The sequence below is a fragment of the Coregonus lavaretus genome (assembly GCF_964263955.1).
Source record: "Coregonus lavaretus genome assembly, chromosome: 25".
NCBI lineage: Eukaryota > Metazoa > Chordata > Actinopteri > Salmoniformes > Salmonidae > Coregonus > Coregonus lavaretus.
This window is the reverse complement of record NC_140012.1, coordinates 10615597-10630594: the sequence shown is the minus strand read 5'-3', so window position 1 is coordinate 10630594 and position 14998 is coordinate 10615597. Positions and strand designations below refer to the sequence as shown.

Genomic DNA, 14998 nt, shown 5'->3' with positions numbered 1-14998 from the left:
ACCCAGATTGCCACTAAAAAAAAGGGATGCTTCATAGGTCAACTATTTTCTGGGTAAATGGAAAGGGGTTGTGTTTGACCTCAAACACTTCACGCTCTCACTGAGGCAGGCTGTGTGTGTGTGTGTGTGTGTGTGTGTGTGTGTGACAGACGGTGGAGGTGAGGTCCACTGAGAGAGGTCAGGAGCAGTATGGGGACAGGGAGTGGAGGAAGAGAGTCATCTCAAAACTATGAACACGTCAGGTTTACTCAGAAACATTCAGTTCTCTTCTGTGGAAGTGTGGTTGTGTACAGTTAGTGGGTCATGGAGAAAGTGAAATTGAAACTGCAATATGGTAGTTTGAGGTTAAAAAAACAACAACGTAGAAATGTATTTTAAGTACAATGATTACTCAGAACATTATTGTACAATACCATGACCAAGGGCTTTGAGTGGTATATAGATCTGGTTTTACGGATATTTCATTTGACTTTATTGTAAACAGACATATATTTTTGGTGATTCATTATCCTTCACCCCTCAGAAAATATTGAGCAAACAAAACCAGCTGACACAAGTGTCACAGTTCAGTGCATGTCACGGTTCAATTTGTAAAAATAAAATAAAAAGTGAAATATTGTACAGTACAGCCACAATCAATCAGATACCTTGAAAAAACAAAAACAAGTTGTCAAAAATTTTTTTTTTCCAAGATAATACATAAAGTCAAATAAACTCTGAATTGAAATAATTTGATAATTATCAATAATGGACCATTTCAAATCTAAAATACTGCTCTGAAATCCCATATTCCATCTCATTGCAGTAAAGTGTACTCAAGAGGTGTGAGAGTCGTTAGCTCCAAATCCAACCAATTTATCACACAAAAGCTAAGTGGAATTCTGCCAGGCCGATTAGGCTGTGTAGCTCAAGGCTAAACACATATACAGAATAACTTTAGCTTATCCTGAGAGAAGAAAATGTAGATTGGAAAAGACAGACTGGGATCAGGGGTGTAGAGTGAAGGGGTGGAGGTGAACTTTCCTCCAAAGAGTGTCGGACTAAATTGTGTGTCAAAAACCACTAAGGGGTTTGCTTTTATATTTTACAGACAATATCCCTTTAAAAGCGCGGCACGTCTGGAAAGCCCATTAGATGTGCATACAAAATGTCCTCTGTGATTAATAGTTGATGAGGCAGGGTTGGTGGGGTTGGTCGCAGGGTACCCACATGTGGCCACCAGGGCTCTGCCTCTACAAGCTCGCGTTACACTCCATAAACTTGCCACTCTTTCCCACCTATGCATTTAAAAGGGAGGAGGGACCACTTGTCAGGAATATCTCAGAACTGTGAAAACAGCCAGCCCAGTCAGGAGCGTGTGTGTTGGTGTGTGTGTGTGTGTGTGGACACAGGGGTTAGCCTAACACTTCTCTAGCAGCACAGCCAGTCAGATCACTTGTCCACTCGCCGGTCGGTGGGTGTGAAAGTGTGTGTGTGAGTGTGTGTGAGGAGCTGCTCTCTACGACGTCACCCATGCAAGACGGAGCGAGAGAGACCAACTAACCAGAGGAAGGTGTCCATCCTTACACATTGGACTGAGGAGAGTCAACAAGCCACAGTCAGTGACTGAAAGACAGACAGACAGAGAGAGTGAGTAACTTCTTCCAGAGTTGGATGTGCTGGGGAGATGATGTGCTTCTAAAACCAAAAAGCTGAAGTGGATATTATCCCATATTGACAGAACCAGAGAACTCTCTGCAGGGACTTTCAGCTCTCAGCAAGGACTTCACTCCAGAAGTGTGTGAGGCTGACTAAGTGTGTGTGTGAGGGAGTGTTTATTGTGTTTATCGCCATGGATCAGACAACCAGCAGCTGCATGCGGAGCACCCACCCCGGCAACCCCATCTGGGGGTGCGTGAGGAACCCTCACCCCGGAGCAGGGCTCCAGTCGCAGGCCCCCTTCTCCCTGCACCAGAAGCCTGAGTACCTTGCCTATACAGACTTCTCCACCTCCTGCCTGGTGCCTGCGCCCTACACCGCCTACCCCCGCGACGACAGACTTTACCAAGAGCCCCATGCGGGCTTCCAGAGGGCCGACTGGCAGTTCCCCCCCTGTGAGACGCGGGGCCGGGGGCAGGAGGCCTGTCGGGTAGTGCCCGTGGCGGTGGTTGGTGGAGGGGTGGTGGGTGGCGTAGGGGGAGAGTTGGACAGCACAGGTGGGGAGGTGCCAGGGGCAGTGCCCAGGTGTCTGAAGGGGGAGTACTCGCCACAGAGCATGGCATCAGCCGACACAGAGAAGAAGAGCTCCAAGAGGAAGAGGGACATAATAGGTGAGTCAATGATACGCCATGAGGGGATCAGTTGGGGTGTGCTGCTGGTAAATACCATGACTGAAAAGATGTGGGAAAAGACATGGGTGACCACTTCAGTAAGCCTACATTGCGTACTAATACAGGTCAAATGCCATGCAGAGACAGAAATTAAAACATGATTCCCAGAGTTGACATTCATTTCGACAAACCCCTTTTCCTCATGAATATACAAGATAGATGTGCTATTCTGCAGGGAAACTCTCACCAGACTACTCTATCAGTGGACCATGATACAGTATCACATTCACTAATGCCCCATGTCATTGCTGGCAATGGGACAGAATCTCTGTATCTGTTTCCTCACCAAAAGACAGTCAACCTAGAGCCTCAACAGATAGGTATGTAAAAGGTGACGACGCTTGGTGCTCAAGACACACTCTGAGTGGACCAGTTACATCCTCTCATTGTTTGAGGGCTCTTAAAATGTTGAAATGACTAATGCAACATCTACTGTAATGCTTTGTTGCATCGGTGTATCCTTTGTTTCATTGAGACATGACGGCTGTCAGGATACTGCGGGTATAAATCAAATGAGATGTTTGTCAGCAAAATAAGCTTGGCGTATCTCATATTCTTATGATACATAGTATGAGGGTCACGGACAGTCCATAATAGCAAATATATCATTAGATGTCTTTATAAGCCGTACTATTACAAGCATTAGAAGCTCCATGAACTACTTCAACATCAACACCAACAGTCAACTGTATATTACTCGCAATTCCTCATTGATTATTGATTTCAACTTCTCACCGTAAACAATGATGTTACACCAACAGAACAACGGATATTTCTTAAGTTTGTCTAGTAGGGTACGACACTTAAGGACCTATGTTTAAATATCATGGTGATATTATACCGGTCGCCAAAGTACTATTTCTGATGCAGCATAAATGCAAGTGAAAGGGTTCACTGAGAAAATATGAATTTATGATTCAGTTCAGGGCCATATTCAAATTTTCAGTTAAGAGTTCAGTCTTCTAATTTAAAAAATAGTTTTAATTGTTCACTAATCTATTCTTCTTATCTTCTTTCATTCGTGACAGGAAATCGAACCAAATTTCTAGTACAGTAACTGATATCCATGAAGTGCTAATTCCTAAAAGTCACACACTTTTTAATGACCTTTTAGTTAATGGCCCTGGGAACTGTTATATGTATTTTCTAGCTGTAGATGTGTTATTGAAATATACTCCCACATTCATGCTAGCTGAAAGAGAGCAAAAGTGAACCTCACTTTTTTCAGCACATATGCTAAAGGCATTCCCTTCAGCTTTCAGCCATTCTATGGAAACCAAACTTTCTAACCTCCATTTTTTGAAGATAAATAAATGTATTACCTCCTTGATCAGTATTCAAGTGGCTACTGGCTATATTAGGATGGCCAAAACTAAAACGCAATACTCACTTTAGGAAAATCACGTAGGGCTTGGAGACATTATTCGATAAACGTGTCTAATATGAGATCTCCTTCATGGGGCAGCAGACACAGGCCTTAGGCGCTTAATTGGGGAAATATAGATTTTTTCCCTTTTCTTGGTTTACCTTGTTGTAACTCTCCCTCAATCCAGTGAAAACATGCCAGACCACGTCTGGTAAAATCGCTTGCCTGCAACCCCACTTCTACATTCTTATCCATTGACATTTTCCTGTCATTAAGCTGTAACAGAATCGCCCACTGAACACATGCAGCATGGTTGACCACTGCATAGGCCCAGTATTTCATAGATGACCATTCAAACCTGCGTTGAATACTTTTACCTAGTATTGGGAAAATAACCTTATTAACCTTTTACTGCAGTGGGCTAAATCAGGGTCACACAGAGTGGTTCTTGGTAGTCTTAACCAAATCTACTTTGAAAGAAAAGCACACACCTCACACACATGGTTAAAAAAAAGAAGTCACCTGTACCATGTCAGATATAGAGTTGAAATGTATTCCATTTTTAGTTTGCATCCCAATATTACACTTTATATACTTCACAGAAGACTGAAATATAACAAAACTATTTGAAATAAAAACACCGGATTTTCAGCAGGTTTAAAAAAAAAAAGTTTATTAATGATGAAATTATACAAAACATTTATAACAGGGTGTTTGAATCTCATCATAGACAACTTTATCATTTTAGCTAATTCGCAAACATTACAACTACTTACTACTTTTTAGCTACTTTGCAACTACTGTACATAGCATGTTAGCCAACCCTTCACCTAATGCTATCCCTAACCTTAACCCTTTTTGCTAACCCTTCCCCTAACCCTTTAACCTAACTCCTAACCCTAATCCCATCCCCTAGCCTAGCTAACGTTAGCCAGCTAGCTAACGTTAGCATTAGACACCTAACCACCTAGCTAACATTAGCAACAACTAATTGGAAATTGTAAGATATCCTACGAATTGCCATTCATAACATAACAAACAAATTGTAATGCATAAAATATCATACGAAATTGGTGATGGACATCAACAAATTAATACATACCATACGAAACGTAACATATCATACTAAATGGAGTGTCTTGGATTTCCATACAGAATAATACAAAATGCTCTGAGACCAGGTTGTATATACGGTAAGCATTTAGCTCTATAATGATATGGTGATGGGTTCACCTTCATTCATACTTTCAACCATTTCAAAAGGTTCAACCTCTACTGATATGCAGATTAATACATGTTTTGACTGAAGGAATGTCAGGTCTATCTACAGGTTTTAATTGTATAAACCATTGTGTAAGAACTAGTTTAGAGAAGCTCTGTTTAATGTAAATCAAGCAAGGTAGGGTATAATGTGTCTGTATTTCTCCAACTCCATTACAATAGCTCTGCAATTTGAATAGTGGATACTTAAATTCTTTAAATATTATACTTATCATAGCCAACTATTTAACTTTATTGAACCTTGTTGTGTTAATACTGAAACATATATGAGCCTGTTTCGTAACTATTTGTATTTAGAACAGGTTTATAGTGCTGCTAAACCTATGAGCATTGCAGGGTGATTTTGATCCATTTGCCTGACCACCATCATTGTTAACTTATCAACTTTATAATAACTTGTCTCTAAACAATTTCAGTAATAACTTTAATAAACATATTACCACTCCAATATAAAACTAATTACAACACCACTGTGAATAAAAACATCTTGGAGGTGTACACATTTATTTATATACGTTCATAAACCTTGGCACACACTTTAATACATTAACTAATCATGTCATTAATTAAATAGTCATTTTAATTTCTGTTTGAGTCTGAACCCCACACACACACACTTATTTACAATGGGCTTAATTCAGTGTTAATTAAGACAAATGACTTTTGCACCATCTCCAAGAAATACAAAATGCTGGGTGCAGGAGTTGCTCCCCTCCAGTTTATGAGCTCTGGCTGTGCAGGATATTTATTGGGGCCTGTTTAGTGAAGGCCAGTGTGTGTGCCCACTAAATCTGTCCTGCCAGGTGTTCAGCAAGCTAAAACTGCTCTCTACTCAGTTCCTCCACACCAGGCCAGAGTAGAGCAGCACACATAGAACAAGTTTTAATTATGATAATATGGCATTTTCAACATGAGGCATTATAGGCCACAGGTTGGTCTCTCTGAATGGGAGTCTTTTGACTAAGGTGTATAGACACACACATGGCCGCGGGAAGATGTTTTGAGTTGGGGGTACTGTGAGCGTGTGTGTGTGTGTGCATGCGTGTATGCACACGCAAGGCAAAGATGCACGACACACACACATGCAAGCACACACTGAAGGACGCGGGCACATGTGCACACACACACGCACACACACACACACACACAAGCGCACACATAGTGAGTCTGAAGGACACAGGCACACACGCACAGACAGACAGACAGACAGACAGACAGACAGACAGACAGACAGAGACAGACACACACACACACACACACACACAGTGAGTCTGGATCTTCCCAGTCACATCTGGACCAGGCACTGCAGTTCATTTCACAGTCTGGCTCCACGCTCTGGCAAGCACAAAGCAGAACTTCTCACTTTGACAAATTAGAACCATTTTCTTGAGATTACATCAGCAGCTAGTGTCGCTACCTACGCACAATTATTACTTAAAATCATTCCATTTAACATAAAGTTTATATTTTTAACAAGGAATGATTAAATGGCTTTCATGTACAGTATTTTCTATCCTAATATACTGTACATTTCATTTTGACCAAGTTTACAATAGCCTTCATATTCCCTGTCGTACAAATTTGTCATACAAACTTTATTACCCTATAAGGAGAGTAAATCAATAAACACAATGCACACATATATGAAAGCCACAGTAATTACAGCACATGATTTCATAATTACTCTTTCCTATGCTCTGCTATATGGGTGAGAATGCTTCCTATTTTACAGAGGCTGGCGAGGCTGTCAGGTTGTGTGTGAGTTACTGTGACATGGCCCTCCGCCTCCTCTTCTCTGGCCCATGAGGGGAAGTCTTCCCATCTTCCCAGAGATACACACGTTTGAGCCGGACAAATCCCCATCTTTGTTCTTTTGTTAGAGGGTTTAACGATGTTCCGCTGCATTCCTCTCTAACTCAAGCCCTCTGCCTCCTGGTTTGGTGGCCCCCGTTGCAGGGCAGAGGAGCGTTGACTTGACTGGGGCACTGGTGGTTCGATAGTGTAACTCAGGTCAGGGTGGTCTCTCGTAGGGTGGTGGTCCGGTCGCGTTCTTAGTGTATACGACTAGAGCCTCGACAGATTTGTTGGCTGACCTCTTCTTCGCGAAATGGCCTAATACCAGACAGACAAACCACTCAACTTCTGTCCACATTCAGTTCTAAACCAATATACACGCAAATACATTGTAGGCCTTAGTGGTACTCCTTCAATGCATAAATGCAGGTACAGATGTAGGATCTTAATTTGATCACTCTTCTGTTGCTGAGACCTTTCCTGCAAAGCAGGAAATGCAAACTTGTAGTGTATTTTACTTTAAAAAAGGCTTCTACAGTTTGTAATTTGCACTTCGAAATTTCAGACTTGATTTACCCTAACAAAAAATGTATCAACCCCTACAAAAATGTCCATTCATTATAATCCACATAATAATTCACATTTCCTGTTGCTGCAGGATTGTTTTCCTGCTGTAGCAAACTGGCGTGCACAGAATTTTACTGAATTATTTCTCAACACTAGTGTATATCATAGCATAGGCTAATCATGCAGTGCTAATGAAATAACAATTCTCTCCACTTCTTATGTCCAGATATTCAGGACTCTAATTTCAAGGTGGACTCTAACTGCAAAGCGAGGAAAGAGCGTACAGCATTCACTAAAGAGCAGCTCCGGGAACTGGAGGCAGAGTTCACCCACCATAACTACCTGACCAGACTGCGTCGCTACGAGATCGCTGTCAACCTGGACCTCACAGAGAGACAGGTAATGAAGATGCATCAAACAGTGGTGTAAGGTACTTTAGTAAAACAATTTTAAAGTACTACTTAAGTTGTTTTTTGTGGTATCTGTACTTTACTTTACTATTTATATTTTGGGCAACTTTTACTTCACTACATTCCTAAAGAAAATAATGTACTTTTTACTCCATACATTTTCCCTGACACCCAAAAGTACTCGTTACATTTTTAATACTTAGCAGGACCGGAAAATGGTCCAATTCACGCACCTATCAAGAGAACATCCCTGGTCATCACTACTGTCTCTGATTTTACATTTTAGTCATTTAGCAGACGCTCTTTCCAGACAGTTAGTGAGTGCATACATTTTTCATAAGTCATCTGATCTGGCAGATTCACTAAACACACATGCTCCGTTTGTAAATTATGTCTGAGTGTTGGAGTGTGCCCTTGGCTATGCATACATAAAATGGTGCCATGTGGTTTGTTTAATTTAAGGAATTTGAAATGATTTATACTTTTACTTTTGATACTTAAGTATTTTTGAGCAATTACATTTACTTTTGATACTTAAGTATATTTAAAACCAAATACTTTTAGACTTTTACTGAAGTAGTATTTTACTTGGTGACTTTCACTTTTACTTGAGTCATTTTCTATTAAAGGTATCTTTACTTTTACTCAAATATGACAATTGGATACTTTTTCCACATTTTTACATTTTACATTTTAGTCATTTAGCAGACGCTCTTATCCAGAGCGACTTACAGTTAGTGAGTGCATACATTTTTTTTCCATTTTTTTTTTACCACTGGCATCAAACACACAACACCTACACAAGAATGTTTCTACACAATGAAAATATTTAGTGATCTATAAGCATACATTTTTCCAAGGAATAGAAAGAATAGGTCTATGAAAAAGAGGATGTTTTCAGCTAATTGCCTGACAAATAAGAGAAGAGCCTGTTGATTGGATGAGAATATGTGATTTAAAGGGCAATATTATTAACCACAAAGTATTTTTAAAATGGACATATAATTAACAATTCTCTTGATATAGTGAGCTGGAACATAGTTGATAACTTAGTTGAGTCTCTGCAGCCTACTGGCTCAGTTTGTTTCTTGTTAATAGCACTCATCCTAATAGGTGACCAACCTGAGCAGGGGATGTTTGAAGCCTTCCTTTGTGAGTGGGCAGTAGATCTTAGAACCTGGTGAGACAAGGCTAACATTTGTAAGAACTTGGCAGTCTCCTCTGTTCCTCTCCCCATTTCCAGCCCCTGTCCCCACTCCCTACTCCTCCTAACGAGCCCATAGTTTCTCAGTGACTGCACATAGCCTGCTCTTAGATGAATTTCCCAGGCCTCTGGTGCTCAAGGCCAGCTAGGTTCCAGCCCTACACTCTGGGCTCTGAGTCCCATTGCAACTCAGGCTCAACTTTTTTGTGATTTCTTTCCGACACATCTTGGCAGAGTGACGTTCCTTCAGTCACGAGTGGCAGACAGTATCAGACGAGGGGATAGTCTTAATAAAAATAGTGTGGGAACAGATTAGTCTGTCCCAGTGTTGCCGTGGGGAATGCTGAGAGGGATGCACAGAGGTCAGGCACTGCCCTCCCCTGAGCCTGCGGGTCCAGTCGACACAGGATAGCGACTGACTGGGTCCAAGGAAATGATGTCATAAGTCATGTCAGTGATATTGTAGAATGATCCAGAAAGCTCATTAGCTACTGCAACCTACATATTGTTGCTGTCTGATGAAAACCTCTTATCTCCAAAACAGAAACCTTTCAGTAAATGGAAAAAAGTAACATATTTCCCCACTAATTAATATACAATTATGAAACTTCAGAAGCTATTTTGAACACATTTTATTGGTCCTAGAGTCATATAATGTACAGAGGACATTGAGGGAAATCTAAACAAAAATTGAGTTACAAGGTTTTCATCAGACAGAGACGATATGATACTGACTTAAATGTGATCCAACCCTAAATTCATGCTATACACTAAGACAGCACAGTAGCTCTTCCCAAGCACAAAAAAACACCAACCTGACTGATGTACTGAACTGTTGTGGAAAATTGTGGGATTATGCTTATTTACAATAAACATTATGATACGAACATGTGGAAAATGATCTAAACAATCTCACTCAATATCCCAAGCATCCATATATATCATTATGTAGAAATGGTAGTGACACCTCCTGTCTATGTCCTGTAGGTGAAGGTGTGGTTCCAGAACAGAAGGATGAAGTGGAAGAGGGTGAAAGGAGGACAGCCTGCTTCCCCTAACGACCTGGAGACAGACGACATAGACTCTGCTGCCTCACCCAGCTCAGAGTGAACACATAGAGAGGAGAGGAGGCCCTCCAACACCAACTGGACATCCATAGAGAACACAATACATCCTATAGTATCCCTGGAGAGTCAGCTGCTGGAAAGAGCATTTCTAGAGACTTCATACGCAGCCTGAACCCCTGTGTGTTTCCTATTGTAAATACTGTAGTGCTCTGTCTGTCAATGTCCAAAGTATTTTTTTAAACTTCTCTATCTAATGAGGACAATATTAGATCTAACTTCAAAGGGGTTATAAAATGTTCTGTATTCCCTACAATCTAACTCCTGGAGCATTGACTGCGCTGGAGTATTGGAATAAATAAATGAAGGAATGGATAAATCTTAGCTAGTTGCAGAGTTTATCACCCTGCCCAAGTGAGAGCTTGCAGCTCAGCGATGACATGTCAGGTCTGCGATTTGATTTTGTTTGAGGACATCTCCTCAGTTCTCGCATCGTAATCATGGCCCTCGACGCTTCACTACAGCCACCTGCAGACACTCAAACCGTTTCAGCGTTGCCAAGCCATAAGTGCCTCAAAATCTGATTGTATTCAAAGTTGTGTTGTCAGGTTTTTCCTAGAATTAACTTTTTCTGTCAAACTAATTTGTGAAAATGTTTTGTACTTTTCTTTTTCTTTTTTTACATTTGAATGATATTGATAAAACACAGATGTTGCCAATTGAAGTCTGCAAAAATTAATAAATCGTAAATAAATGGGAAAAATACTTTGATAATTTCTTCCAACCAGCCACGTGAGTTCTGAAGTGACAGTGCATGGAGCTATAGGACATAACCAATGCTTTGGCATTTACAGGTTACTTAGTCCAATTTCTATGACAACTGTCTGCAGACGTCTGTCTCTATCACAACTATGTTTTCTTTCTTTTCCTGTGTGTGTGTGTGCCTGCGAGTGTGAGCGAGAGAGCTGCACCTGTGACAACATCTGCAAATCTGTGTACGCAACCAATAAACTTTGATTTGATTTGAGAGAGATGGACAGAGAGACAGAGTGAGAAAGAGAGAGAGAGAGAGATAAATCCAAAACCCTCTCAATATAGAACTACACTCCTCGAAAAAAGGGTTCCAAAAGGGTTCTTTGGCTGTCCCCATAGGATAACTCTTTTTGGTTCCAGGTAGAACTTTGTGGAGGCTTCTACACCTGGAACCAAAAGGTTTCTACCTCAAAGGGTTCTCCTATTGGGACAGCCGAATAACCCTTTTCGGTTCTAGATAGCACCGTTTTTTCTAAGAGTGTAGCCTTATTATCATTAATACCTCATGTGGTGTTGGGGACTTGCCTTAAAGAGCGACTGCCCCTAAAAAGCAACTTCTTGTTTTGAAAATGGCTTATGTGGCATCGATATGAGTCAGAAACATTTATTATATTGTTATAATTGACTACAAAGTGTAAATAGGATACGTTTGGTCATAAATTCAGTCTCGTCCAAAACATAGATTTGCGAGATGATAGGAAAAATGGAATGTCACGGAATGAAGGGTACCGTAACAGTTTTCCATGGGTTGGGTTTATTTTAATCCTGCCTACATGCCCACAGCTGGCAGCACACAAGTAATCATCAATTCGGGGCACAGTTGCACACGACCTGATCGTAATGCCCATGGTCAATTTGGTTTGACATTTGATATCCCTATGGGGCTAATTAGTGACCATCAGTAAATTACACAATGTACATGGGACAATATTTTAAAAGGTCAATAGCTCCAAATGTCAATGACATAAAAACCTCAAACCAACTATAAATTGTAGAAATTCATATAGAAATATTGGAAGCAACTAAAAGATGTGTAAAGTTCCAGAGCATGTCTAAGTAGGTTTTGATTAAACTAATTTGTGCCCACACAAAATCTGGTATATATTAGAATAATCCTCTAGGATGTTTTTACACTGGGAATTTGTCTGGTCTGGTGTTCTTCCTAATAGCAATAAACCCTAAGAATATCACTATGATGGAAGTCCATTTACCTGACATGGTACTGACATGGACATAAGTGGATCTGGGCCTGCATTTGAATGATCACATTCGCTTTGCAAACCATAATCACTGCCATTTCAATCAGCTCACAAAGCACCATTAACCTGACAAGGTGGAATCTGGCTCCTGAAGCCCTATTTGGCCCCCAAACTATTTTCAACGGAAGCATCTGGCTGGGGCCAATTTGATCTCAACCCGAGTGGAACTCAGACAAGCCCACGCGAGGGCCGCTAGGAACCAGAAGTCTGCTGGCTGACCACTTGCGTATGATGGAAAGGGGAAATAATAGGTGGGTATGGGTGAAAAGACGGCTTCTCAAGTACAGGATGTTGTTGTAGCAGGTAGCTAGTCATCCAATTTCCTGCTTCCCAAAGAAAACAAGAGGTAAAGCGTAGGAATCCGGGGACTTACAATGGCCGGCCTATGCTCGGCCGGCCCAAACAAAGACTTTTGGAGGTTATTGCCCTTTCTCTTCCACCAACGGGGGGAGAGGTTCCATACACACCCACGGTATAGGGGTCAAGTGTGACTGTAGCACTGACCCAGTGAGGCTGCGCAGCAGCTGCTGGGGGTGGAAAAGCTCTGAGCCAATCCTCGCATCACTTCCTCCGCATTGGGTCCCTATTAGGGAATATTATTGTATTAGTGGTAATAGTAGTCAAAATAAACTATGTCCAATTGTAATGATAGTATTAATATCACTAGTGTAAACCAATGTACTTGGAATGTTGTTCTTGTACCACAAAGGTGTCTTTAAAAGGTACAGGGTGGCCAAATTTATGGATGACATTTAATTGGATGGTATTGTGTTCTGCAGGAGCTGTATGTTCGCCAAAACATTGAAATACTAGATATTCCTTTCACTTATCAGGGTGAATTATTGCAACAACAAAAAAGAGTACAAATGTTTTCTTTCATCCTGGTTAATCTTGTATGTCGTATTAGATTTGATTAGTTTACCAGAAGCATTCTCTCTAGGAACTTCGAAAGAACTGCAGCGGAGAAGTCATGCAACATTGAGTTCTAAGAACACCATAATTTCCCATCTCTGGCAAAATCCTAGTTGACAGAGGCACAGAAATAAAAATAAAAGTTGCTGCAGTGGCTTCCAAAAATAAGGATAGGGGCCGTTCTGTCAATATCCATCCAGCTCTGATTTTGAAAGCAGACTTCAGTGGAAGAAGGACATTCTTTAAATAACTCCTGACTTGCTGCTTTGTGAATATAACCTTTTTCTGTGGGTAGCTCAGTAACGGCGCTCATAAGAAAACATTTGGATGAGCAGCTGGTGACTTCACCCTGTAACGCAACGCAACGGGAGCGTTCTCTCAACGACCATTCAAAGCACAGAAGAGTAGACTTCTGAAAACACAGATTAACTGTGAAAGCTGCCAAATGGACCTAAATTCTCTATTTTAAGGTGCACTATGCAGAAATCGCGCCGCCATTTCCTGCTTGCTAATATTAGAATAGTTCGCCTAATTTCAGTTTATGTGACAAAACAAGCAAGTATAGTGTAGAGAATCATTGTACCATCTAAACCGCTGTGAAATATATTCTCCATTACCCAAAATATTGTTTTTTCAGCTGTTTGAAGCTGCTGTACAGAACCGAAAGTAAAAGATGCAAAAACATAACTTAAGAATGGGAACCATAGAAATAGCACACATAGAACATATCTACTGCCTCTTAGACTTGCTTTCAATGAGAATGACATATCCATAATTCATATTTCTATGTGAATTTGGTCAGGTTGCCCAAAAAGTTACATATTGCAGCTTTAACTAAAAAGATTTAGACCAACCCACAACTACTATACACTAAAAATGATGTACTGTATCTGTGATCTAGTGGTTGCTGTGCCTACATTACCATTATATAAAAAGTTTTGGATGAGTCATTCACCTCATAATAATGTATACCACAAAGAGTAATACATACCATTATGGGTGCGCTCAGGTACATGCACAGATAGGGGTCTACCTGTGCCCGAACACCTCCTCCTTTGCCCTCCCACTCGCCAAGTGCCCTTTTGGGTGGTGGTATAATAAATGTAAAAAATTAATACCTTTTTTCCCCGTTGTTTTTCTGAACCCACTGCCCCCAAGTCGTCGTCAAGTTCGCCACCCCCACCCCTACCCAGTCTGTTGGACTGCCCTGTACGGAGCTCATGTGCTTCCCGGTTGTGTATTTTTCCCAGCCTGCCCTGTAGGCTACGGAGATTGCGCGCGCCCAGTATCCAAACATACAGTATCCAAACATGCATCGCTTGAGATGCAACCGGTCAAGCGTGTTATAGCAAGGTACCTAGTTTAAATATCAACAGTACTGCCACAGCAGCATAACATTTGATTTAGGCTACATTATCATCATTATTCAGTCTGGTTGGCTGATAGCCTACACACAGCAGCACTTCATCATTTATTTCCTTATATAATCATAGCCACGGGAAGGGTGGAGGTGCTGCAGCTCCCCAGATCAATTAAAATTAATTTGCCAAAGTCATAGAATTACAACTGTCTGTTCAGAAAGAAATGAAATAATTCAGAATAGCCTACTACACCATGAGTAGGCCTATACTTTAGCCACATAGGATCAATAGCTTCTTAGTGAGCTGTGGATTTTGTGTAGCCGAATAACAAGGCATAGCCTACTGTACGGAACGCGTGGCAAATCTGTCAGTGAACAGCATACAGACTAAAAAAAGAAAGGACTCTAATCTGTCTGATGTAGGCTACCAATTTTTTTTTATCAACTTCCAAATAGGCCTAAGGAAAGTAAAACAAGAGAGAAATCGCGCAACGGCCATCGCTATCATTAGCTGAGTCAGTGAAACTGGAAAGTATTTGCTGTGCTGGACCTAAGGGATAATGTTTGCTTTATAAATGTTGTTTTATGTTCTAAATCTA

General features: G+C 40.9%; 1 protein-coding gene across 1 annotated transcript; it reads left to right on the top strand.

Moving 5' to 3' along the window:
* The first annotated feature begins 1359 nt into the window (after positions 1 to 1359).
* Positions 1360 to 10813, top strand: LOC311100475 (homeobox protein MOX-1-like). The gene is made up of 3 exons (XM_084141396.1): positions 1360 to 2309; positions 7604 to 7776; positions 9979 to 10813. The coding sequence occupies exons 1-3, from the start codon at positions 1832 to 1834 to the stop codon at positions 10099 to 10101; spliced, it is 774 nt and encodes a 257-aa protein (XP_083997522.1). The 5' UTR covers positions 1360 to 1831; the 3' UTR covers positions 10102 to 10813.
* Positions 10814 to 14998: the final 4185 nt, after the last annotated feature.

Excerpts from the sequence above, each read along its gene's own strand:
- LOC311100475 (XM_084141396.1), top strand. The coding sequence starts at position 1,832 with ATGGATCAGACAACCAGCAGCTGCATGCGGAGCACCCACCCCGGCAAC. Across the intron at positions 2,310-7,603 it reads GAGGAAGAGGGACATAATAG|ATATTCAGGACTCTAATTTC; the intron begins GTGAGTCAATGA and ends TCTTATGTCCAG. Across the intron at positions 7,777-9,978 it reads TGGACCTCACAGAGAGACAG|GTGAAGGTGTGGTTCCAGAA; the intron begins GTAATGAAGATG and ends TATGTCCTGTAG.